A 27181-nucleotide genomic window follows, 5' to 3' on the forward strand; every position below is an offset into this window, starting at 1 on the left:
TTAGCTATTAGATTACAAACCTAGGGAATTTTTGTTTGTTTCTTTTGGTAGTTTTGTCTGTGGATTTTTTTAAAGCCACCATGAAAAATTATCTCTATCACAGACTATGCAGCATCCTTATCAATAAATGATACTTATGGTACCAAAGCCAGCTATGAAAAAAATAAGGAAAACACAAATAGCTCACAATTTCTTCTCTAATGGAATAATCAGCGGTCTCCAGGTAATTCAGCATTTCAGCCACAATCTGTTGGGCATTGCTTCGGTCACACATTGCGTACAGAAGATCTACAGCTCTCTGTCGTACACTTACATCTCTTTCAGTCTGTAAAAAGACACAGTGAAAGGTCAAGGTGATTTCTTCTTTATTTGGAAAGTATATGCAACTTAAGAGATGGAATTTACTACAGTCCAGTCAAATTTAAACCAAGTGCATTTTTATCATCTTGCAGATTATGAATGAACTTACATATACCCTTCACATAAGCTATGAGTTTCTCATTCTGTTCTCAGTTTCTGTCACCTAGAAAGAGGTCACTGGAGTCTCAGAACTTCCTGCTTTTAGATAACACCACAAGAATTCAAATCATGAGGTTTTGTTTCTGTAGCATACATATTCAGATCTGCGAGGGTGCTAAAAGAATGGAGGAGTTTGTATAGAACACTCCAGTATTACCCTAAGTAGGGTGAGTTTGTGGTCCACTATGCACTAATCAGCACCACTGGCCATAAATGCACCAGTAATTTGCTGATATTGTTAAATTGTTACCAGGCCAATGGGACAGTAGCTACCTGCAGGTTTAGTGTCAGGTATGCCTTGTAACAACAGAAGCCCAGCTAGAACAGATATGTACACTGAAGTTAGACAAATGTATTATTAGACATCAATACAATTCCAAGCATGAGCTTGGAAGAAAACAATGCTTTTAAAAACCCAGGTGTCCAAGTAAATTCATACACAAATCAGACTTATTCTTTTGACTTGTGCTTTGCAACATAAACACGGCCTGGGAACATGTCTTTCTGGTTGACTGTCTTTACAGTTCTGCAGTTTATGATCTGCTCTTCTGCTTCTCATAAACTACCCCATTGAAGGAACAGTGTCCAATACCAGCAAGACAGTAACAAAACTGTCTCCCCAGCATTCTCAGTTTCGAAATTCCACATTTTTAAAGAATTATTCATCCTCAGTCTACAGCTTAAGCAGACATCATAGTGTTACAGGGGACATAGCTACAAGTATCAGATTCACCAGCAAGGCGCAGAAATAAACTGCAGCTGACCTCCAATTGCCAGCACAGCAAGATTTTGCTGGATCAAAGAAAAAAACTTGAGCAGACTTTGAGAATAACTCATCTGGTCCCCAAGTATTATAAGCTTAATTGGGGATGGGGAGATAGGTTACTTGGGGCAGTGCAGGAGAGGGTATTGAGGCAGGGGACAAAGACAACACTCAAAAACAGATCACACACTTAAATATTTACCTTCAATGCATTGATAACTGTTTCTATGTGTGTTTTCACAGCCTCATGTGAGAATTCAGAGCTGGCAAGCGTGCACATGCTTTCCAGTGCTAGGTAACGCAAATTAGTTTCTCGGTGCTGCAAGAACTGACCTAGCTGGTTACAGGCACGGACTAGTAGATTTGGCTCACTGCACAGAACAGGAGAGAAAGTGAAAGGGTTAAAAGCAACAGGTTTGAGAACACTCAATACAGAATACTATTTTTGCAGTGGAAATTTCTTAAAATGCCTCAAAGTGTCTGCTAGAATGCTTTGCTAGTGAAATGAAAATTCAGACACTGAGCAAATAATCTGTGGGATTAGAGCACTGGGGTCAATACAAAACACCAAATAAAGAAGCGGCAAAAAACAAAGCAATAAAAAATATGCTGACAGCAACATAGTTCATTAATACTGTTCAATTCAACTACTGTGGTTGTCTTCTAATCTAGCAAGCAACTTCATATTCTGTTCTTCTCCCTTTCCTCCCCCAGTAAAATTCAATTTACTGTTGAAGACAAAGTCACAGTTTTTCATTTCAAAAACCCCCCTCTCATAACAGAAGTGTTCTCACAGCTCACCTGTCGTGATGTATAATTAAGCTTATTGCCTCAAACAGGACAGCATTCTTCGCATTTGAGTGTTGTACTTTTTTTGACTTTGGTGGCTCCTGTGCTTTGTTAAGAATAGTTTCCAGGCATTCTGTTAGACGGCCACGTACCGCAGGGTCTTCTGGAGAAGAACAAGCCGTTGGACAACTTCATCTTGCTCAAAACCCTAATCTCAACCTTAGGCCTTTCCCCTTGCTAAGTCTGAATAAACTCAAGTATTCTGATACATTAGAAACATTTACCCTCCCTCAATATACAGTTGGTAAAAGAATTCTAAGCAACAGTTCTATCTGGGTGAGAACAAAAGCCAGATACAATCTGCACTGTAATATATTTCAAGGCTTTAATATAGTTGATAACATTAAAGAATGTTTAAAATGGAAATTGCCACTAGTTTGGAAAATGTCACTGGTTTGACATTCTGTTAGAATTAAACACAACATAATTCAAAAGGCCATGTAGCTTAGAGCTATCTGAAACACTCAAGAATAAAAACCTCAGCATCCTTGTCTTAAGACAATGTGCTTGCACTCCAAGTTATGGTATAACACTGCAGCAGAGTAACTCTTTGGAGTCAGTGTACTGCATAAGAGCTGACCACTGCTGTGATTTGTGCATTACCTGGAGGGGGATAGCACTGTAACAGCCTCAGAAGTTTCACAGATAGCCAAGGAGCAGGAACAAAGTAGTATGTGTAGTCCTGAAGATCTGTTGATGCAGAAGTTACAATCTGTAAAATAAACAGACAGTATGTCAGCTACTCAAGTGATCCACAATCATTAGAAGGAGCCAAAGAACAGTGTAGTTCACCTCTGACAGAGGCCTGCAAAACTCCACCAGCAATGTTTAATTCAGTAGATTAATTAGGTGCAAGTTTTCATACTATGAGTATACCATAAGAAACCCTAGTAATAGAAATTCAGTTTTACAGATACAGCAGTCTAGGAAGTCTCTTCCTGAAAGTACACTTGCTTTTCTTAGGCATGAAGATGACCATCTTGTTACACCAGAACAGTTAACCAGAAGCTTGACTTTCTTTGCATCAGCAATTCAAAGACAGATTCAGCCAACAGAAGGCAGTCTGGTGGCTGCTTGTAGGTGAGCTTGGAATTCAAGTGTAGGATGCTATGACAGACTGAACTAAAGAAAGACCAACTAACACCTTCAATAATATCCATACACCAAAGCAAAAAGGAGATGGCTTTCACAAAAGAGGCTTACATGCATAATAAAACGTCATAAGGATTAGACTAGGTTTCACAGGGAGCACCCCTCTCCATAGATTTCTTTTCCCTCTTTAATTCTAGGGTAAGCATGAGTTTGGCATTAGCTTTGCTGGGAATAATTCTACCTTATTCTTGCTACTCAATAATAGAACAGCTATGCACTTCCCTCAGCACTCCCTTGCTTTTAAGTATTACACAAATCTTCATATTTGAAAAGAAATTAAATTTCTTTGAACTACAAGTAATTTTAGGGTATAAGACTACATAAATCTGGGTCTAAAATACATTTCTGAAGTAGCATCTTCACATCTTCCATACTTTCTAAAAGCAAAAGAAAACAAACCAACAAAATAACCCCAAAACAGTAACATCAGTTTTCCAGCAAAGAGATGCTAACTTACAGACATGCCCCTCCACTCTTCTCTGCACCTCCTGCCCCTGCTTAACCCCCTACACCCATTTAAAGAATATCAAATGCTTATGATTATCAACCTAGCAGCAGCTCAAAAGAATAGGGAATAGGAAGGCAACTCATGTTGTTAGAAGCTTAGATAAAGTTCAAGCTACAGTCTGTATTTTTGAGGGGTTTGTGCAGAAGTCTGTAGGATCAGTATTTGATCCAACTACTCTTTGGTGTTTATAGTAACAAAGTGAGGATTAAGCTCAACTGCATCATGAGGATCCTTTCAAACACAAGTCACTGAGAGAGACAGAAAGACACCTTTTTGCTACATAGACCTGGAGCATAGCAGGGGTTACACCGACAAAGTTTGGGCAAGCCAAGACAGCTTTCTGTCCAGGTAAGCAACAAGCGTTAAAAGATGTTAGGTGAGTCAGCTACATGAAGTGACACTGAATCATCTTCACATTTAATGGTACACTAAACTAATCTGCCTCTACAAAGCTGAACAGTAAGCTAACCTGATCTAGAAAGCTGAGTAACTAATCAACAGTGAAGAATTATCAGGGTTATCATTGGACTCACTCTGCTTAATCTAGACACTGCCAAAGAGACTGAAGTCTTAAACTCTTCTGGGTTCTTCTGTGCCAAAGTGGTGATCAGGCTTGTAGCTGCAGTAACCACACCCTAGAAAAAAACCACACCAACAAAGCAACACAATTAAATTTTGTATCAGTTTAAGGTGCTACCATTAACACTTTTCATTTCAACTGCTTTTTAAGAATCAACAAAACTGAGTTTATCCCCATGACAAAGCCCGGCATTAAAAAGCCTTTTATTTGGCTAGCAGCTACACTAATTCCACACCTGCAGAATCCAACATGATACTGCCATGCTTGCAGAGCATTTTATGCTATTTTTGTGTTAGCTTTGCCTCATATTTGGATAGTACATCTAAAATAAGAGAGCTGTATTAAAATAAAGCCTGGACACAAATTGTCTTGTTTTAAAAGAGAAGTGTGAGCAGAAGTAAGATGCAGCAGATTCATCCAGGAAAAAATTCTCACAGCCCAACATAACAGAGGACTTTGTATAACACAAACATTTTATATAACTGCAGACTAAAACACTTATTACTGTTGAAGTATGGGTCTTATTAGCCTTACTTTCATAAAGTAACTAGACTGGGGAAAAAACCCCAGTGTCTTTTATCTAGAACAATGGGTCTTTTGAACCAACAAGATGAGAATGACAACACGAACACCACGGGACAAGAAGTCCAAGCACAGACAAATCAAGTCTTCCATCTTTAGTGCAAGTCTAACATTAAAAGGCCTAGGAAAATTAGTATTACACCTATACAGTATGACTTGGTATGATAACAATAATTTATTTATAGCCAGAGCAAAAGAAGAACTTGTGCATACCATTCTTCTATCTCCAAGAAAAAGGCAAACAAAGGTTTATTAAAAATGAATATACACAGCAACTAAAAAAGGACAAAAACTCCCTCCATTTTCTTCCCAAAGCCTGAAGAAAACAGCAACCCACTTGCTTGAAAGGGTCAAGAAGAAATAAATTGTGCATTTAAGAGCAGATGTTACATAATTCTCACAATTCATACACACTAGGCCTGAGAAGCACAATGAAGCTGATTTACCAAGTGCTGGTCATTGAGGAGATGCACCACCCTGGATGTCCAGTCTCCCATGGGAACAAGGTCAGGAGAAGTTCTATATAAACGTAGCAAGCATAAAGCAGCACTTTGCTTCACACTATCCATAGTGTCTCTGCAAGACAAATATGGATTTAAAATACAGTGGTTCAGTCACAGCACTACCTGCTGGACAGCAATATGCCAATCCTCAAACTGACTCAGCATCCTTGCCCAGGTCACATCTTTTCAACAGAAGCTGAAACAGAAGTTCACTAAATTCTTCCTATGTTCAAGTATTTGTTCTTAATTTAATCCAATAAGTTTAACTGGTCAAGTTTTCAACCATTACAAGTGTCCAGTAGCCTCTACAATTATTTGTTACAACTTCAAGTGATATTTCAAATCTTTTGATCAGAATTGAAAGTTTATCTCATCTAAGCACCAGAAAAAACTTCTTCCAGACTGACCCAGGTCAAACAGTTAAGGTACACTGTGTTATGAATGCTACCAAAGCTGGATCTCCTGTATAGAAGATACAAATAGGTCCTGTATATCAGATTCAATCATTAACTACTCAACAGCTTCCGTACCTATATCTAGCATGCAAGTCTGCTATCAGCAAGCATGCAAACCACAAATCTATTCACCTCGCCATCTCTGCTGCTGGCACAGGAACAGACTATTTTAAGAGCAGCATGCTACTATTCTAGTTCAGTGAACTCCCTGTCACAAAGTAGACAATTAAGCATTTTGTGTGCTGCACAAACAGAAGCTATAAAATGTACAGAGCATTACCACTAAAAGTTTTAAGAGGCCAGTTTACAGTGTGCAATCCTGATTAAATGTTTAGAAACCTCCACATCCCCAAAAATTCAGCCCACCTATTCTTCACGAATTTATCACTTTTCCATGAGATCAGATTGCATCTCAGTTAAAAAACACAAAACAAAACAAACCCACAAACCTATTCCTCCCCTGCTTCCAATTTATACTCAAGCCAAAAGAGCTACACTGAAGCTGCAAATGTAACTGACAACGCTCATTCTGCACAGGTCACTTAGATAGGACATGTACACATATGTATTTCATACATATTATCTTAGAAATGCAGAGGGAATGAGACCTTGAAGAACATAAACAGAGTTACAAGTCTAAGTTCAAACAAGTTTGAACTGAAGGTGCCATGCTCTGTCTGCAATTGGTGATCTTAAGTGAAATTTTTGGAACTTTTTAAGGTTATCTTATTAAAACCCAGGACTCATCCCTGCAGTGTTGTCTCCACTGTGCTACAAGGAGAATAGCATCTGGCAAGGGCAGTGCTTGACATTTAGAGTATTAATACAGTTCTTATGCCACATGTCACTTTTTATATTAATTTAAGACATTAAGTTTGCTATAGAACAAGATCCATGCATATTCTAAAATATTTCATATCCATAAGAGTCTAAACACACTGTTTACACTTGGACATTTTAAGTTTCACTAAATACATTAGCCCTAGAATCACAAGTTTGACTTCACACTTACTTAACTACAGTTTCAGACATTTGCCAGGTCTGTTTAGAAACCTCTAGCTAGGTACACAAATTGCTGTTTACATGGCTAGCAGAGGAAGCAAGAAAGCCCACAAACCAGTAATGTGTTCCTTATGAAGTCAGTACATTTAAATAAGAGTTTCAGTTTATAAAAAAAATTGTAGTATAAACATCTATTTAGGTTCATTTTTTTCTTTCTTTCATCAAGAGAGGCAACGAAAGTAAAACACACATTTCAGGGGTGTTTATTACTACACATTTATACGGAACAAAAAACAGATCAGAACAAAGCTGTAAAAGCCTATTCAAGATACTGACAGTCTTAATTTCCATGTATTTCTACACACCTACAAGCAACTCCATACTCAGTTAAGTCAAAGTACCTGCAGCCACTGGAAACTCTCACTCTACTGTAAGCCCAGGGCTGTATAGCTCTAAGCATGGATTAAGCTGCTGCAATGCAACTGAGTTGTTGAAAAGGTTTATTGGTACTGTACTTGAGAGAAGCATCTCATACTCACCCAGCCACAAGTATTTTTGGAATTTCTCCAGCAAATGCTTCCGCCATCTCCCTGCTCCCCACGTTAGCAATACAGTGCAGAGCAAGCCCCATGAAGGTGGGGTTTCGGCTGGCCAGGTCGTTCTTGATTGCATTGTTTATTAAGCGGATCAGCTCACTGTTAGAGTTCACTAGGACAGAGATGAAGAGATAGCCCTGGGAGTCAGAAAAAGCAAAACGAAAATTTATTTTAGTTGACTTAAATTCTGCTTTCTGTTAATGACACAGGTCATTCTTTGAGACATACAGTTCTCCTCCAATACTATACGGGCAGAAATAGAAATTTAGATACAGCAAAGGCTAGGAAGATTAAGTAAACAAAAATTTAAGTTTAGCATTACCCTAATTTATATGTTTTTAAATGTTTCATCAGTCTATTTCAGCTTACACTCAAAATACCATTTTAGATGAATGGGGGCAAATCAAGAATTCGGTTTATTATTCAGACACTAGTATGTTACACACATCTGATAAACACAACCTTACCTAGGAAGACAGAAGAAATATTCTGAAAATTAGAAGTTTATTTACCTTTAAATGCAAGAGTCAAGGCAGTTTCTTAACAAGAGTAATAATTTTATGCAGAGCACACATTTTAGCTTTTGCAATTAGTTCAAGACTCCCTGGGCACAAAGGTGTTTAGATTTCAGAATCACTGCCAGAGCCAAAATAAGGCTTTAAGCCAGTGCAGGAGGAATGAAGCAAAGTCCTCTACAGACTCTAGAGCTGAGGCAGGATATTAGACAGACCAGTTTATCTTTTATAGAGCCCAAGTTACTCACAATCTGTTTCTCTGTGTATCTATTGGAACTGAGCAGGTTTACAGCCTCCATGTGACCAAAATCAATGTCATGGCCCAGAAGAAAGATGAAAAGCAGTTTGCAGACATATTTTTTCTTACTGTAACCATCCAGAGCCTTGTCACCTGAAAAGTAAGGAAACAAACAACAATTAAGTCTATGTTATGCCTATACTTGGTTCCACCCCCTCCTCAGTGGAAGTGAGGAACCTCATCCTATCTTACAGTAACAAGACTTACATTTGCACCTAGTAATTAACATTGGTATTTAATTCCATATGTATTGCCCTACGGAAGAGGGACAAATTGAGGGTTCAGCTACTGCAGTACTTGAATTTCACAAATTTAAAATTTATTTCAGCTGTTATTCACTCTGCAGTGAACAAAATGATAAATATATCCCTTTACCTCCAACCTAAAGCACTATAAGTCTTTATATAATTTTGTGCTAAACAGATTCAAGTTACCACAAATCATCATCAGATGTCAGACAATCGAACAACTTCTGGGTTTTAAAAAAATTATTCCCAGTCACAGAACACAAGTAGCCGAAAATCTGAAGATTCTTTTGTTAATTACATTTACCATTCATTATCTAAATCCTAAAGGATGGTCATAAAATAATGGTATCAGCTAGTCCCTGAATCATCCTGCAGTATCCTTAAAGTATGATCTTACTAAGAGGCAGTGCATATATGTTTGCTCAGTGGAGATTTTGCTGTTTCTCTTAAGAACAGCTATGCCTTTCATACACATGTTCTCTTCTTAAACCAATTATCAAACCTTTATTGCAGTAACAGGTCTCGATGCATGTTCTCAAGTGCACCACTGTAGAGAATTCAGTAGCAACAAAAAACCCCCAGCAAGATGTTTTAGAAAGATAGAGTGACAGATGTATATCCCAAAGACATGAAATGAAATTACCATGAGAACTTTAAAAGTGTTTGTAGATTGCAAGTATTTACAGGTGTTTCAGTTTTAGAAGAAGAAGCACCCTAAAGAGGTTTGGCCTTACGTTGCAGAACTGCTGTATGTTAGAAGCTTGTAAAAGCGACATGGAGCAGTACAGCTCACAGTTCATCGGGCAGATCACTGCTTCTCCTGAAGGAAAGAACTGCATAGGAACAGACACTGTCTGTATTACATTCTCACCCTACCTCAAATCAGGAGATAAAAGAATACCCAGTAAATTAGTAAAGCCTGAATGCTAGATAGTTGAGTCGGGGTAGCAAACTTTTGATAGATGCTGCTGCCTAAAAGGCTATACAAGCTCCTTAGCCTCAGCATTCTGGGCCCAGAATAACTAGTCTGTCACATCAATGTGTATTCCTTAGCAATGGGCAAGTTCAGCCAGAACAGCACTGCATACAATAAAGCTTCCATAAGATATCCCTTACTCATCATCTTTGCAAATAAAAGCTCTGTCAGGATTTTTTTAAAAAAACTTCAGATTTATGTAATAGGTAGTTAAATATATAATAATCTTAATAGTACAGAAGGTTTTTTCCTTCTTCCTACTCATCCACTGATACAGAGGGATGCTAAATTTCTCATGCAACATGAATCTGCAGTTCCCACAGATTTCATACTACATTCAGTGATATTTTTTTTTAACTGGTACACATAGTGTTTCAGTTGCCAACAAAAAGCTTCACCTTAAAGCTATTTTTATGCTGTGCAAAGAGAAGTTGTCTTCAGGTAAGCCAATACATGTCACATTTTACTTAGATACAGGCAGCAGCACTACTGAAGATACCCATGACAGTGAAATCCTGCTACACTGGATCCTGTCAAGATCCTCTGACTACAGCCAGCTCTGCAGAAAGATGCTCAAAGACATGTTTTCTTCAAGTCACATTCACAGTTTGCTGCCATAAGGCTATTTTCCTGATGACTCAGCAAACCTATCTAAGGCATTTCGCCTTACTAGACATCTGAATAACTATTGGAAGAAGCAGAGTGAAACACCCAGGGTGGAAGGGGTTTTTTCCTTTTTTGGAAGCAATATGGCCAGAGGAAAGAGCAGATATTCAACTATGTCTGCCTACCTGCTGTGGCCTTCAAACTATGGCTTAAGCAGCAAAGGAATAAAGTATTCTGTATTTATAACATAAATATTTCCTGCTATCCTATTTTCCCAAATGGCACCCAAGAGCACAAGTTCTTCCTATCCCATCATGATAGGAAGATGCAGATCAAAGATTCCTGGCCTCTCCTAAGGAAAGGTAAAAACCCAAACAAAACCTCATAGGAAGAGGCAGAGAGACAGTTTTAGTTTTCTAACATTTTTTTCAGATGCTTAAGAAGAGTTTGTAGAAACTCTTAAATTTGATTTAGTCAGTAATCTACATGAGATAGAAGGAAAAGAAACAATCAGTGAATAAACCAGCAGGGTTTTATATTACCCAGCAACAAAAAACATACCAAATCATGATGAGAGTGGCCAAGTCTACATAACTGAGGACTTACTATGGTATTGGAAGGCATTAATATCCTTAGTTGCTTCTCTGAGATAGGCAACAGAAAGTAACTTTTACATGAACTTTACCAAAAGTGAAAACACCCCAACCAGTCTCCAAGACCAAGTTCCCAGCAGGCCGAGAGGTTGAACTGCAGCTTCCCATTAGTGTACAATGCACCAGCAACATGCAGAAGTCACAAGTATAAAACTCAATCTCTTAGCTTCTCAAATTACTCTGGTGTTGACTTTGTGAGACCAGAAGAGAAGCAGGCATACAGAAGAGAAGCAGGCATACAGAAGAGAAGCAGGCATACAGAAGAGAAGCAGGCATACAGAAACCCAATTGCTTAATGAATAACATCAGCAGGTGAAAGTACGAACCACATCAACTTTCACAACCAACTATTTGTCATGGTTTGGAAATTCCTTTTAGTTTTAGGACACAGCTATTTAAAGTATTATATCATTCCAAGACAACAGTATTTTAAGAGCTCAGATTAGGAAGGTCTTTGGATCTTGGGATATTTGAAGAATTTTTGATGGAAGCTATGCCAGGCAATTAAACTCAAAACATAGCACCACTTGACTAAAAAGCATTTCCTTCTCCACCATGTGGTATCAAAGAACAATATTGTAAAATCAGTACCTGAAACAACTATTCAGATAACAGAAAAAATAGTACACTGACTGCTTCAAAACCTTCTGTCCCTTGTATACAGCACTGAAGGCAGTGTGACAGTTCTCAATAACAAGCAAGCTTATGAACTAAGCCAAATAATTACTAGAGCTCTTCAAAGTGTTATTAGTTCCCAGCAATAACAGAATAGTCTCTTTTAAAATTTTATTATTTAATTATCCGAGCAATTTGAAAAAAGAGCAGTGCAGTCAAAGATCTCACAGTAATTGTCTAACTCCAACTGTGTTTTGAAGAAGTCTGTGATTCAGATTTTTATTGAAATTTTAACTATTCCTCTCCCTCCTGTGTATCATTTACATAGAGTTGTAAAGGTTCTATTTTAAACATTAATAACCAGTCTCATTGCTTAAGTATGTGCTAAAATAGTACAGCTTCCCCCAACCTCAAGCAAACATCCGAACAAGAGCAGAAGGAAATGTCACATGTTCTGTTATCTTTATTGCAATACACAATCATTTCTTTTAACTCAGCTCATTTTCAAACGCTTTCAGGAACATTTGCAAGTACTGTAAATCAAGTCAGCAGAAACAGGAAGCATTCACAACACATGTCAGCAGGTTTTGAGCACAGTGGGCATTTCAAAGACTACTTGCTTTCCCTGAAAAGTTTATTGGTCATTTTTTTAAGAAAGAAATTATTAACAGCTGATCAACAAATAGTACTATTAAGAAATAATTACTACTTCCACATTTCTGTGCATCACCTCCCTAGCACTGTCACACAACTTTTGGGTTTCATGGTTCATACAAATCTTTCACACAGGCCTCCAAAAAGGAGGAAAAAAGGCACAAAAGTCTTATGAGTATTATTTGGACCACAAATTAAAAACCAGCATCTGCTTTTGAATCTAACTCAGTATAGTTAAAAACCAGCTACTAAATCTGCTATCAGCCAGAGGGGTCAAGAAAGCAGTTGGGATGTTTGCTGGGGGGGTAGAAGATAAGGAAGCCTGACAAGTCAAATCTCACTAGCTTTCAGATGGCTGATTGCTACCTTAAAAACGTAGCTTTTAAAACCACAGCAATGGCCTGTGCAAAACAGAATGGACAACGCTGTTTCTTTGCATTCGGTGTGCTTCCTTTCTAGGCTGACACTGACTCCTGGTCAGGCAGCTGGCAGCAATCCAAGGATATACTGAATCAGAAGGCCACCCCCATCTCAGAGGCTAAGTGAATTTACTTTTTATGAACGTAGCTACACTTTGAGACAAGATCTGTACTTCCTCAAGAGTGACAGTCCAAGCCTTCTACATCAAACACTGAGTATTTGTGGCAGACAACCCATACAAATTAATAAACTACTACCTAATTACTATACTACTACTGCCACTAGAACAGAGTAGTACTAGAGCAGCCTTACAACTCAGGTCATATTTGAAGCCTGATTTTACTTTCAACAATTCAGTTTGTCAGTGAAGACACTAGTATTTTACTGTCTGATTGTCTTCATACATCTCTTAGATGATCAGAAGACTGGCCCAGATTAACCAGACCCATCTTAAATACAAAGACTACGGTTTCACAGCCTGTCAGGAAAGCAATTTACTGTTACACAGCTTCTGTTTAAAACAGGTACTTAGAGGCTTATCTTAACTTCCTCCAAAGAGTTACCACGTATTTTGGGACAACAGAGAAGACTTGCTTGAACATGAAAAAAAAGTCAGCTGAAGTAACAAAAAACCCCAACCAAAAACCAGAGATTAACAACTGACATTGGAGCACTTTTGCATGAGCCAAAATGAAGATACACTAGCATGTCTGAAATCTAGCAGCCACACTTGTAACACAAACAGCAACCAGAACAAAATTAAATTCTAATGCCAGATAAGGAAAAAAGTCTGAATCAAGCAGACAACAAAGTTCCTTCGCCTGTAGAAACAGCTTATAGATTTGTGAGCTGTTTCATAAATACACAAAGTCTAGTCTGAGAGATCAAAGTGATACAATTTAATAAACTGGTTATTTTTTCACTCACAAAGCAACTACTACTCTGACAGTCAGAATTCCAGTTTGGCTCAAACATGGGAGCAAAATCAGCTTACAGTCTGAATACGTAAAACAAAAGGAATAGCATTTCTCCGCTTCACATTTAACTTCTACAACTTCTGCTTTATCACACTGGTGTCATTTCTCTCTCTTACATTCTTATCTCAATTAATGCAGAAGCGTTTAAAGCAACTGTCAAGGACACACTGACCTCAGCAATGGAGCTTCCTCATGCATCAACAAGAGACAAAGTCACCTTGAGTACAGAGATTCTAAATTCCTGCTGAGCTTGGCGCACAGAAGCTAGATTAGAATCCAAAGCCACGGCATATGTTCCATCAGTTCAGGAAAAGTATTGCTTTTCCAGAGATGCATAGCCTTATCCCAGCCTGTTAAATACAAGGGTATTTTAAATAACAGGTTACCCAAATATAAGGCAGGTAACAGGCTTGACAGCTACTTGCACAATAGAACACAAGTAGAAATATTCAGCCTTTTCCGTAACAGTATAAGAATATCTTGCAAGTTACATGGGATGTGGGTCCAGATACTACAACAGTGTGCTGAAGCATGCAGAGATCCAGAGATACACCAGTCTCTTATGCTGTCAAGAAAGAAACTTATCTATGTCAGGAGGCCTTGTTTCTTACTCGGACCCTTCCCTGGTTACAGCAATGTAGTCACTCCAACAGTTGCATCTTTGGCCAGGCAGGGCCAGTAACCCAGGACACCAGCATTCACCATAACTGTTTGACAGGGGACTCCATCTTAAGTTCACAATCACACATTTCTCTTAATCCAAACTGTTTAAAAACATTTTTTAAAGTCAGAGCTACATTAAAAGAAACTGGGTTAAACCAATAATAAAATGCATATGAAGATCTCTTTATTTTTATATAGCCCTTCTGCAAGGAACAACCACAGGTCCATGTGGGACTTCTGCAGCAAAGAGATACAAAGCTATCAGTTTCTCACACTTTTAAGGCAGTTACACAACAAGCTGTCTAAACTCAGCTTCTTCCAAATTGTGACATTTATGTTTTTGGTTTTGTTCAGGCTACATCGAGTTACTGCCTTAAGTAAGATTTTCCACCCAAAATCCATAGAGAATTAGTAATAAAGTAACCATAATGAAGATCAGCTATGTGAAGGTTTAGTCGTCTTTCACTCAAGCTACTAAATGAGCTTACACTGATACTTTTTCAAAACTATTTAAATAATTCTTAAAGGATGCTACACCAGGTATGCAGGTTAAAGTTATCACACCACTTTGCTGAAAGCACCTCCATTCTCTGATCATTGCTTGATCAGAGTTTCTGCACAGCCAGAGACTCCTATGATTATTTCTCCCTTGCTTCATGAGTAAGCAGAGAAGAATTCACTGCTCATGTACTTTTAACTATTTTTGTACTTAAGTCACAAAATACCTTGCAAAACTTGCTATTCTGACATTCACTTATAGTTTCACCCTGCCAAGCTTTCTTAAAGCTAGAAATACAGTGGCTCATACTGCTGCATTTATAAAGACATTCACAGAAAAAAAACCAGTGGAGACAAGCTCTACCATGGGTAAGGTAGTCATTCACCAGAGGTGACATTAGCAGCCTTCTGAATATACATTCATAGACTCTTCACAGGGCAAGACTCAGGATAACTGGCCTTGACAAAACACTGAACTGTGTGTCAGTGTTCATTCTGTAATCCCCATGCAGGATTAACTGCACTTTACCAGTAAGTGCACTTGGAAGGCATAAATATAATTAGCATTAACTTTAAAGGCTGCATTGACTGCTGTGGTACCCAAAGAATTCACAGGTTCATTTTTTTCCCACTTGTACGTTCACAAAAGTTAGAGGGTGCAGATGGACCCAAAGGCAGTTTCACTTGTGTTACTTAAAATGTGTAAATCATCATTTTTTCTAGAATACTTAGCTTTCACATGGATTAAAGGTTTCAATATAGCTTCCTTATTTCATCTTGAAGAATAAAGCTTTTCGCATCAGGTGAAAACATGAGAAGTTGGGCAGCAAGTGAGATCCAACTGCTGCTACCTAAAGTGGATTATTTAATAGATTTGATCACAGTCAAACACTAAAAACTGGACTACCCTGCAAGTCAGTAATTAGACAGCCTTAACCACTACAGATTTGTCTGCAATTCCGTTGCATTCCTTTACACCAGCAGATTTAACTCTAGCAGTGAAGAGAGCAGGTCTGACAGATGTTCATGCTTTAAGCACACCTGAACATACAGTAGGCAGCAAAAGGAGCTTCAATAACTTTCTTTTTTTATACCTTTTGAAATTTTCAGGCCTTCACTGCTAACTGAAGACTTATGCTGATGAAAACCTCCACTTTCATTAGTGAAAATTTGGTTAGGTTTTACAAAAAAACTAAAGCTTGCCTATTAATCAAATCAAGATAGAAAAAGTAGTATAGCCTAAAGTTAAGATGCTGAAAGAACTAGATTTCTGTGTTAGTGTGACTGCAGCAAGGCTTCCAGCTAGGCATTCTCCTCTAGGTGTTCTTGATGATGCAAGGGCATAGGTGGAGTAACTGTTAATATATCTTTATAAAAAACCTGTCCTGTTTGAACAGCTAAGTAAAGAATTTAGGTGTTGAAATGAATTTCAGCAACAGCTCATAACCAATAATCTTGCTATCTGACAGCAAGTAGTTTTAAAAACAAAGACCAAGAGAAAACAAGCAGTCTTTGTGCAGTATCTTCCAGATTAATCAACTTAATGAAATTAGTTGAAAGATAAACTAACATGAAACTTTGATTAAATTCTTATGATACAGAAATTCCTAAACAATTTTTAATTAAACTCAGCCTCTTTATCTGAAAAATATCTTTAAATCATATCTTTGTCTAATATAGATTTTGCCTGGAGATTAAACTGTTTTATTTAAAAGTTACACCTTTATGCTTAAATTTACTAGGCAATAAGAGGATCCACTTTGATCATACAGCTGGAATTAAAAAAAAACAGCTGTTACTCTTCTATGCAGGTTCCTAGTAGACCCTTGAACTACATCCTAACTGCTCAGTGTGCACGCATACTTTGCACATGAAGGCAGTATCTACCGGTCACTGGAAAACAGACACAAGTGGTCACTGTGACTGGAAAATGGACAAAAAACTTTTAGACTTGGAATGGGTAATAAAGAGTAAGTCTGTACAACAGACAATGCAAAGCCTGCTACTTCTGGCAAAACATCAGTGTTATATGAAAGTTTTGCAATGAAAAGAAATTAAAAAACAATGTGACATCAGAAAGAGGTAGATAAATGAAAGCTCCTTTTCTTATTTAATCTAGAAAAATAGCTGTTGCAATTTCATTAGTTACCCTATGACTGAAGTCACCAATCTGCATAAAGTATGCTGAAATTTCTAAGAGAAAAACGTTAGCACAGAAGCATGTTATGGCTCCTAATTCAGAAGAATTTCTTAACCTTTCTTGAATGCCTTGCACTGTGGTTAATTTTCCCCTTCTAAGCTGTTGTTGACACTTGTGTTTTTACAGGTCCTCACATGCCTTTAAGTGACATACCACTTAAAAGGTAGCAACAGATCACATGGAGCTCAGGAAAGTTATTTGTTAATGCACCGAGTATTCCAAAGAGATATGCTAGTCTAAGTCAGGATAGCTACCTAAGGTAAATGAGTTTAATACAAATACAGCAAACTCTAAAGCCACATATATGACCTCCATGCTGCCCTGCCTTATCTAACTGCACACATAGCCTCGTATCTATTTAACCAGAACTTGCCACAGCCACTACTGCTGGAACTCCACTTAAAAGCATCCCAACTACCCCTCAGAATCTTTAAAATTTGAAAACACGTACACAACTTGAATACAGCTAAGAGATGAGTTTTACCTTGTACTGTTTAAAAATGAATTGCTGCATTTTGGAATTAGTTGCTGCATATCCTTTCTTTCATATGAATAATTTGTACTGCTGTTGCTTGTTGTCAAGATGTATAGCTTCATCAACTACACATTTTAATCTTAATTCTGCTAGAAGACAGCCTAACCCACTACTTCCATAAAGGGATCGGGGCAGAAGACAGAGGAAGGAAGAGAAGATTAAACAGACTCTGTTTTACTGGAAATAATCACATCCACCCACATATCTTAAATTATTCACATCCTCACAGTCTTCTGGAAGCCAACAGACTGAGTAGTCACACGGTTGAGAGGCAAAGTATTAGAAATAGTTTGTGAACATTAGCCTAATTCTTTGATATAGGAAGGAGTTTCCTTTTGTTATGGCCAAGAATCACAGGTCTGTCAGAATGTTCTGTAGTTAAGAGAATATTTTCAACAGTTATTCTAACACACTGCTCTAGCATTTTGCTTGAGTTAGCAGTTGAGAAAAGAAGTCCAAACATGTAAAAACAAAACCTCCTAAAATAATGTCATATGGAAATATGTATAGTTTAGTATGATCAAGTCACTTACCTTTAAATTTTGACCGAATGTTTGCTAGTTCCTTATTTATCCTCTTTATCTCTGCTTCTTTACTTTTGCCTGAAATGAAAAGAACACATATCAGGACACGGTGCTTTGGACAGCCCTCTGCCACCCTAAGCTTCTTTTTGGCCAACCATGCTGTGTGAACATACAAACATCATATTACTCTCTCTTTCCAGTACTGGAACTAAAGGCAAACAAAGGCAACTTAAGCATCACTTTATACAGGAATTTGAGAAGCTCTAAGAATCTCCCTGTTTCAAGAAGCTTTGCAGACTTCAGACAGTATCACTTGCATATAACCTGAGACGCCTCTGCTACTGACTTCCACAAACACTTCAGTTTTTCTATTCCTGAAACTACCAAGAAAAAAACAAATTTTACATTCAATGCAATTACTAAGCTGACAGAGCTCAGAAGGAAATAAGTCTTCTAAGCAGAATCTTATAAACAAGCAGCTTGTGTTATTCCTCACCTTCAGGACAAGCCAATTTACTGTTTCTCTATTGAATGGTCATTCAGTTCAACAGCTTTAAAAACATTCCTAACAGACTGAAGAGGAAAAGCAGTAAACTCACAAGTAGCCCAGACTCAAAGACACCTCACACAGCCAGGATACATACATAATCTCAGACTTTCTATATACCTCATGAAAGTAATCTGAAAACCAGAATTATTTAAAATCCACTTTACAAGCTTACACTTCTCAGGACCATCAGTATTTCATATCAACTTTTGATTCCAAGAATAGGTATTGGGATTTCTAGTGCCAATTCAAGTTAGATATTCACAGAAATAGCTGCAACTTAAATTTTGATAATTCAAACTTATTCAAGTAATATTTGCACTGCCAAAACCAAAGCAGCTTATTACTCTTAAGCATTTAAGTTTTTAGTGACTGAGATTCTACAGAGGTCTGGGTCCATTATATCCTACATGAGTGAGCATGGAAGGGTAAAACAGCCAACTCAGGCATTAGACTCAGTTGCTTGACATTTGAAGGAAGCAAATGAAGTGCACTTCAGCATTGCAGAACTGGCCATTTAGTTCTGGTGTAAATTCAGACCTGTACCTTCTCAAACTTTCAAGAAGTCTAAAACTTTGTCCATTTTCCAAAAGTTTCAAGGAGTTTCAGGTGTTCTAAAAACATCAACTAGCTGCAGAAAATGACAGCTTCCTTCCCTCTTCATCATATGTATTTGGCTACAAGGTTATGAATAAACACTCCCTAGCCCTAAGGCCCAACATTATGAGCAGTGGGGATCACATGCCCTGTGTTCACACCACACTTTCCCCCCACCACCACTCCGATCACAATTACAGCCACATCAGGGCAGGCAGGTTATGTGACAAGGCTTGAAGAGCGGATCATGACCAGCATCTGAAGCACCTTCAATCTCATCCCTTTCTTCCACAGAAACAACTCAAATGCCCAAACTCCTGTGTCACTCTGTGACTGTTAATCTTCCCTTTACGATTCCAAAGATGATCTAACAGCAGGCCTGATGAGAGGTGATTAAGTAACTCAAGGAAACAAGTGCCTTAGGATAGGTTAATAGCAAAATATTTAAAGTATAAGAGAATCCCTTGCCAAGTACAAACAAATCCAGATTTTGTAATTTATTGATTTAGATTAAAAAAAAATCAGCACTTCTGAAACCAACTCTGGCATAAGATGGAGAGAGCTGGTTTATATTAATATGCCTGTAATAATGGCCAGCCACAGGAATACAGACATGTTAGGCCCAAAATAGAAGCAACTATTACAGTTGGCCTAGTCATTTTAACAAAATAGCTACAGACCCTACATATTTGCTTAGAATTGAATTTTTCCATTCTACAACAGTGTTTTATAAGGGGCACTGCACAAAAGACCGAAGTGCAAGGTTTAAAACAGCAACACTATTGTATAAATGAGCAGCAGCTCATACAATCTAAGACCTGAAGTGTCTTCTATTATAGATTTTAGATTTGTCTTAACTGGATTAGATTATTTGTACTGTGCACACAGCAGATACTTAAGTGTTCGCTTCTAAGGCACTTGCCAGCATTAGGAGTTCATTACCAGACTGAAACAAGTCCTTTGCTCCGGGGTCCACACTCTGAGAACAGGGAGCCACATTAACATACCAAAAGGGTGCAACTGTTTATGTAAATAAACAATCCTCCAGTTTTGTAACCTATTTCTTAAGACTTGAAAACACTTCCTTTATTTTCAGCCATTGGTCTGCTCCTGCTGAAAATTTTAATTTCGAAAGCTAATAAATTATTTTCTCTTCTACCAAGAGAAGAGCTCATTAAGACATTACCACTGAGTCTAGAGATTTCGTACTTCATTTAGATTAACAGGGCAGATAATATAGACCTCAGTCTCAGATATTGCTAACCTGAGTAGGATTGGAAGCTAGGTCCTTGCTCTATATCTTTAGCTTATGTTTGTAACAAAAGTGAATTGCAATATTTACTTTGAATTATTAGCAATTGTTTCTCTAACCTCAACGAGTGTGGTAATGATCACAGATGTTAAAAATGGAGGAAAGGGGAACAAAAATATAGATCAAACAGCTTTTCTTATCCCAAGATGAAATAAAGGCCGTCTTTTTTTTTTAATCACCAAAACCTCTCAGCAAACCTTTCAAGCAGCATTATCTACCTGCAATGTTCACAGATTACCAGTTACTGCTAGAACCTGGGTTCTTTTTGTCCTAAGCAGCAACAGAGCATTAAGCAAAGCCTGACTAAAATACTTCAGGAATCTGTGAAGTCAGCACCTTTGGTAGAAATAGTCTGCAGCTTCAGCAACACAAACATGAAAATCCCACCCCCATGCTGTAGCAGTGAGATGACAGGAACATCCACATTAAACAGCAAATTCACATCTGAAGGTTTATTCTCCAAATTTAAATACTTGCTTAGCATATGAACAAAAGCCTGTTTCAAATAATTCCTCCAGGTTGTTCTATTTTGAAGGCAAACGTATGATCTCATTCAGACCTTGACCAAGCATAAATAGCATAGCAACTAGCTGGTGATAAAAGTTTAACTCCATATATTGGAAATCACAATGAACAATTAAGTTGTCACCTTATTATTGATTACAATCTATACATGCCTGAAAGTGAAGTTTTAGAGAACAGCACCAGCACACCAAGCATTAAACGTCACTGAGGACAATCACATAACAATGTTTAGGATAACTTATGAGTTAAAACCAGGCTGAAGTATTTAAAACCAAATATCCTTAACTCCAGCAGTTATATTGAAGGGTAACCTTACTCCAACTCGATTGACTGCTTACATTAGAGGATGACAAAGCAACCCAAAATCTCACAGTAGCAGGTAGCTTCAGCTGTACAGGAAAAAAGAAAATAAGAGTATCATAAACCAAGGACCAATTTTTAGCTAGATCTTCTGTCCGACTGCTTGGGGGAGGGAGGGTACAGTTAAAGGAAATATCTTTAATCAATTGAGAAGTTTTCATTACATTACTCAGCTATGGTAACACTCACTGAATAATTTCTACATGCATATTTCATTTTTATCATCACTAGAAACACTTAAGTAGCCTTAAGGAGAGTGAAAAAGGAAGATGGGCTACTAGGGATGACAGCTGAAGGAGTGCTGTGCTGCGGGACTAGAGATTTACATTTCAGAGCTTGCAAAGGCAATTGTTCCACCACACTTCCAGGCTGTTGCACAGTTCCCACTTTCATGAAATTCTCAGAGCTGTACACCAACAAAATGTTCTGTAGTCACGCCATTTAACTCGGAGAGGCTTTAATAAAGGTCATGTCGTGTATACAGACTGAAGGGTAGGACGGAATTTAAGCCAGAGCACAAGAAGATTATGTTCCATATGAGTTCAGGCCACTTCCTTCTAACTTTCACTTATTCGGACTTCTACCAGCTTAACAAGACTATGATTAAATATCCATAACAAGTTATTAAAAGCAGTGAATGCAAGCCAATAAGTTTTGGCTTGCTACTTTGCCGAAAAGACACCCACTGTTTACAGCCTTATAGCCCTAGTACAGGAGTGCTGTGAGTCTTTCCCAAGATGAGCACCCGAGCACACAGATACCCAGGCAAAACATTGTCCAAGGTGCTTAGGAGTGATTACTTCATACTTGGCAGTTTGTCAGGCTTCAGACTCCACCATGCTGCCTACTGCGTTCACTAGGCAAGGTAAATTTAGTCTGCAGAGCACTATTATCTTTAATTACCATCTTGTTTAACAAAGATAGAGTAGGGAACATCAAAAGTCATGCAGCTCATCAGAGAACCAATTACTATTCTTGCATGTCCTAGTAATCCAGGCTACAGTCAGCATTTCAGTACTGCATAAATAACAGCTCCATACCTCAGTTCGGAGCTTTTGCATTACAATCTAAAGAAGGAGAAAATAAGTTACAGGAAAGTGGTTTGTTGAGTCCATTCCTTTGAAAAGAACATCTGACATACCCTAACTTGGCAGTAGGGCTGCAAGATTAAGCAAGTGCTTCAAGGTGAAAATTAGTAGGCTGCTTGTGGCTCACTTAGTAACCTGCTCCATCAGGATTAGCTTGTTGCTACACTAACTGCAGACTGCCTAAGCCATGTTTCAGGTACAGAGCACATCTGTGCTGCCCAGAACTGCTACAAGTTCTTAACTTTCACACAAACCACTTAGAGTCTGATATATTTCTGACAAAGTCTACACATTTATTTCCCAAAGGAACAGAGAAGCACTTTTTCTTTCAGCACCTATACAAATACCAAGCAGAGTAGATTTCTGCAGGCAAGGTTTTGAGACATGGGCATACTGACCACAGTTGAAGCAACAGAAAAAATCACTTTACAAAAGTTTAATGTTCCCAGTACTCATCTGGCTCCAATCTGCTTAGAATCAGCCACCAGTGTAATTGAGCCCCCCCAATAATTCATTTGTTTTGAATGTATGTACAGGTCAGAACTGCTGCACCATGTTACCTCTTAGCCTTACCTGCCCTGTGGCCATCTGACAATCCATGATTATAGATGTGCCATTATTGGCATGAACAACTATAAAGCATGTTGGGTAGGAGGTTCTATTAGCACAAGAAAAAGCCTGTCACAATTCTGTCACACTTTCTGAAGGACAGTAGTAGTGTCAGTGACTATCTGCGGCACTACCACTAATATAACATGACTGTTCACATTCAATTATTAAACAGGGCTTGCAGAGAGGACAAGTCTACTGTTCTGTTTAGGAGAGAGTAATACAAATACTGCCATGGTTAAGAGCAGGAAATTCTCTAAACTTGTTAGTGGCTAAGAACATCTCCTTGGCAAGAACACAGTTCTTACACAAAAGATAAATTCCCAATTTCAAAGATGTTGTTAGACACCTTCCTTGAGAGCTGCAAGTCATTATTTTCCAAACATAAGAATTTTTCTTTTGTTATGTTTTCATTAGCCTCTACACTAAGAGTATCCAAGCTGATTGGCCAGTTCTATGGGAGAGACAGCACCAACAAACTGCTACTAGCTTCTCTTCAGCAAAATGCTGATACAGTATCAGAACCAGTTTGATTCAAGGCTATACTTAAGAGACAACTACAGGCTGTTCCTAAAGTGCTGCTCTCCTCCTGGCATACACATTCCTGCTACTACCTTGTATTGCTACAAGTCAGTTGTGGAGCCAAACATCAGAAGGTAAGAGTGGTTTATCCAAAGGGTAAGTCATATCAGCTTTGCTAGAAGTGATAATGCTGGCAGAAGACATGACCAGGTATAAAGCAAGTTCACCACATTCACCATCCAAACACACTTTAGTTGACAAAAAGCAACCAGATTATCCACTTGCTTTTCCTACTGCTAAAACAGCTTGCAAGCATGATGCTGACTACACTGCATTCTTGAACCCTGCTGTCAGAGAACAGAGAAAGAAACTGGAAGAAAGAAGCAAAATCAAAACAAACACTAGAGTCTCTACAGTAAAAATAGCAGAAATACTTATATAGGAAAATATTCATGTAAAAGTAATCAGTGCCTCCATTCTTGCCTTTGTGAAAGAGCTTTCAAAGTACTTTTATCTCATATCAATAAATTAAACCACTACTTTTACCTGCCAGTGGGACAGATACTCATGTTATAGCTCTAGAGTACAGATTAGCCGTTTGCTATGCAGATTATGATCGTCATGAAGTAAAAACACCAAATCCATTGTCCGGCTCTCCCAGTCTCTCAGCTGGCTCTTTAGCACAGCAGGGAAGAGGGCCAAAAGGAAGGCAGGCAGGTTGCATAGCAATACATTAGAGTGGTGTGTTTGCTGTATGCCTGCTCTCACATTATGAGCATCTGTCTGCACAGATTCCTTCATTTGGTTAAATTATCTGCAGTACTACAAGAGAGATGCAAGGTCCAGCTCCACCTGAGTATGCTGGTGCTATTGTTTACAAACTCATTGCACAACTAACCCAAAGGGACTACTATAAAATATTGTACCTTGACAAAATGTTACTATGGCTTCACTTTTCTTCACCCATTGACCTGTTCAAGGCTGCAGAACAAGAAGCTTTTTGCTTAATGACATATTAACATCCTGTTAATATGAATGAAAACATGAGTGCTGTCCTTTCATAAGATCTGTTTGATCAGAAGAAAGAAGTGCCTGTCTGCCATGTTGAAGATCATGAATGGCACAAAGGCAGTTGAAGATAGTCGTGTCTTCAGACATCCTGCTGTGATTAGATATCCAAAGACAGAGATCAGTGATCTACTGATCACATTTAGGAACTCTGTAAAGTGCATTTTCTAATATTCTACTATCCACAGAACTGATTTCTTAGTCCAGTATGCTGCTGGAGGTTTACCCCTGTAACAACACTTCTCATGAAACAGCAGGGAGTCACAGGCTTTACTGTAATCCACTAATCCATTAACTCCTTGTCCTCATAAGAGAAGGAAAATAAGAGCACGAAAGTAGCTTCCAAATACAGATGTATTAAATTGCAGTGATTTAATATAAGTTAAATTATTTTAGGAAAAAAAACAGCCATGGTGAGCATCTAACGAGGCACCACAAGTTAAGAAAAACGTTACCAGAGTTTGAGGAGTAAATAGGTAATAGGGTCTAAATTAAGACCAGATCTTTCCCCAAAAGAATTGAAAGCTTACTAGAAGTTCATATCTGAATGACTTTATGACACACAGAACATCTATTTAGCAGTTTAGTTGACAAAAGGACATTGACTATCAGTAAAAGCTTTGAGCCAAGAAGATGTGCAAACAGTAGGTACAGGGTTAGGCTTCTATATAAAGCAGCTCTTCCTCCTTCCTTGACTGAGCAGCACCTAAGGAGTCATTTCCTTGATCAGTCTTTTCACACTGTACAGCCACACTCCCTTCAACAGGGCAAGGCAGTATTTGCACTGAGTTATTACAGGTCACTGGGGATTCTCTTCCACTTTAGTTCATGCTCATATAGATGAACAGTTTGAAGCTTATCCAAAGACCCCTAGTTTAGCTATCACTTCTGAACTACTGTTTCATCGGCCTTAAAAATCCTTTTTTACCTCATTAATTGATGCAGATACGTAATAGTCTCTGCAGTAGTCCTTAATTTCCTCTTATCAGTCCTCATGTGCAGCCTTTATGCAAAGGACTTCAAATTAAGCAGATACCATATTTTCCAGTGTATCTAATGGAGAGGTTGGATATCACATGAAAAACTCTAGCTCTTCACTACCTCTCATCCATTAACTATCTTCTTTGACTACTCTCCCTTTAGTCAAACATGCACAAACTCAAGTGTAAAAAAACCCCAAGCAAACAAAAAAACAAAATAAACCAAAAACCCCACAAACTAACAAACAAAAAAAAACTAACCACCCAACCAGCCCACTCAGTCAGAGTTCCATGAAATGACTAGAAGAAAGTCAAGACAGAGAAGCCATGGGCAGAACACTAGTTTTGTTTTAGACATCCTCCTCAGACTAATCTCAGGCTAATTGTGTTTTCCTTAAATCACTCTCCTGCAAATAGTAGCAAGTGATGCAAGACTTAGTGCTTATTATAGCTCTAAGCAGCACTTAGGATTGTTTTTTCAGGCCAGAAACCACCCATATTAGATGAGCTTCCATAGCCCTGCAAGAGAAAGAGGAGAGCAAGCAAGATGCCTTGCCTTCAAATTCTTTCAATGAGATAAGTAATCTAAGAATACAAGTAAAGTCTGTCTGCAGAAGTAATTAAAGTCCTACTTTAAAACTATACCCAATGCAAATAAGAACCTATACCTTACACTAAAAACTGTATTACTGACATAAAATAATTACTGACAGATAACTAAACCAAGTTGTATGTGCTCAACTCCCCCTGTGAAGAGTTTGTTTCACTGTCTGGCTGTTCTTACAGAGAACAAATAGCTCTATACATACCCATGTAGTCATTTAATCCATGTACATGCTCCTCCCTCATACACCTGTAGTGCAGTCCATAACTACCATTCATTCAAACAGGTGATCAGCATATGAGGAATTTAATGAACCAGCCTTTTTCAATCCCCACTTATACGTAACCTGATGCATCAGTCCCAGTTCAGTCAAGCAAAGCTACATTTTGGGAGGCTCAGCCTCTGGACACTACCCTTGCCCAGTACAAAGAAGAATCAATGCATTAAGTTTATGAGAGAAGACAGACCTTTGTTTAATACATTTGTTGGGTTTTATTTAAGGAAAAATATAACCTGAGGAGAAAGAAGCAGCATCTTGGAAGAGAACATACACAGAAACATTTGGAGAACAAACTACAGGAATCCTTCCTCCCTCTATCTGACTTTTAGGCAAGAAAGTTATCTAAAGTAGTGAGGGAAATTAGGAACTATCTTGTCCTCCAAGCCTGTGACAAAAGCAGCTTTTGCCTCTGTGTAGACACATTTCATCAACTCAAGAGTAGAGGACTTCCCAATTTTACCATGGAGCAGGCAGTTACCAGTAGTACATTCAATATTGTTATAGAAACTATTTCTGCACTACTGCAAATGAAAGGACAAAAGCAAGCTTTCCCAGTTTTCAGGGGGAATAATAGGTAGCACTGTTGTTGTAGCAGAAGCTGAGTGACAAATGACTTAAAAGTACTTCATTGTGAGATAAGCATAAAGCTGCACTCAAAAAAAATGACAACAGACTCCTGATGATGCATCTGTCAGCTAAGACAGCTGGGGAGTTTATAAAGCACCATCTTGCATAAGCCAAATCATTTCAGCAGTACTGCAGGAATATGCAAGAAAAAAAGATTTAACATACTATTTA

The 27181-nt window shown here is 38.2% G+C and overlaps 1 protein-coding gene across 1 annotated transcript in view; it reads right to left on the bottom strand.

Annotated features, from left to right (window-relative positions):
- Positions 1-27181, bottom strand: part of AP2A2 (adaptor related protein complex 2 subunit alpha 2) — a 48779-nt gene that overhangs the window by 17628 nt on the left and 3970 nt on the right. Inside the window, exons 2-10 of the mRNA XM_039381205.1 lie at positions 17901-17969; positions 8273-8415; positions 7453-7646; positions 5400-5529; positions 4325-4426; positions 2735-2843; positions 2084-2234; positions 1485-1653; positions 106-325 (exon numbers count right to left, since the gene is read on the bottom strand). Of these exons, the coding sequence (XP_039237139.1) occupies positions 106-325; positions 1485-1653; positions 2084-2234; positions 2735-2843; positions 4325-4426; positions 5400-5529; positions 7453-7646; positions 8273-8415; positions 17901-17969 (1287 nt within the window). The remainder of the gene's footprint in view (positions 1-105; positions 326-1484; positions 1654-2083; positions 2235-2734; positions 2844-4324; positions 4427-5399; positions 5530-7452; positions 7647-8272; positions 8416-17900; positions 17970-27181) is intronic.

This window comes from Pipra filicauda, unplaced genomic scaffold, assembly GCF_003945595.2.
Source record: "Pipra filicauda isolate LSUMZ 115617 unplaced genomic scaffold, ASM394559v2 scaffold217_size2002032_pilon, whole genome shotgun sequence".
NCBI lineage: Eukaryota > Metazoa > Chordata > Aves > Passeriformes > Pipridae > Pipra > Pipra filicauda.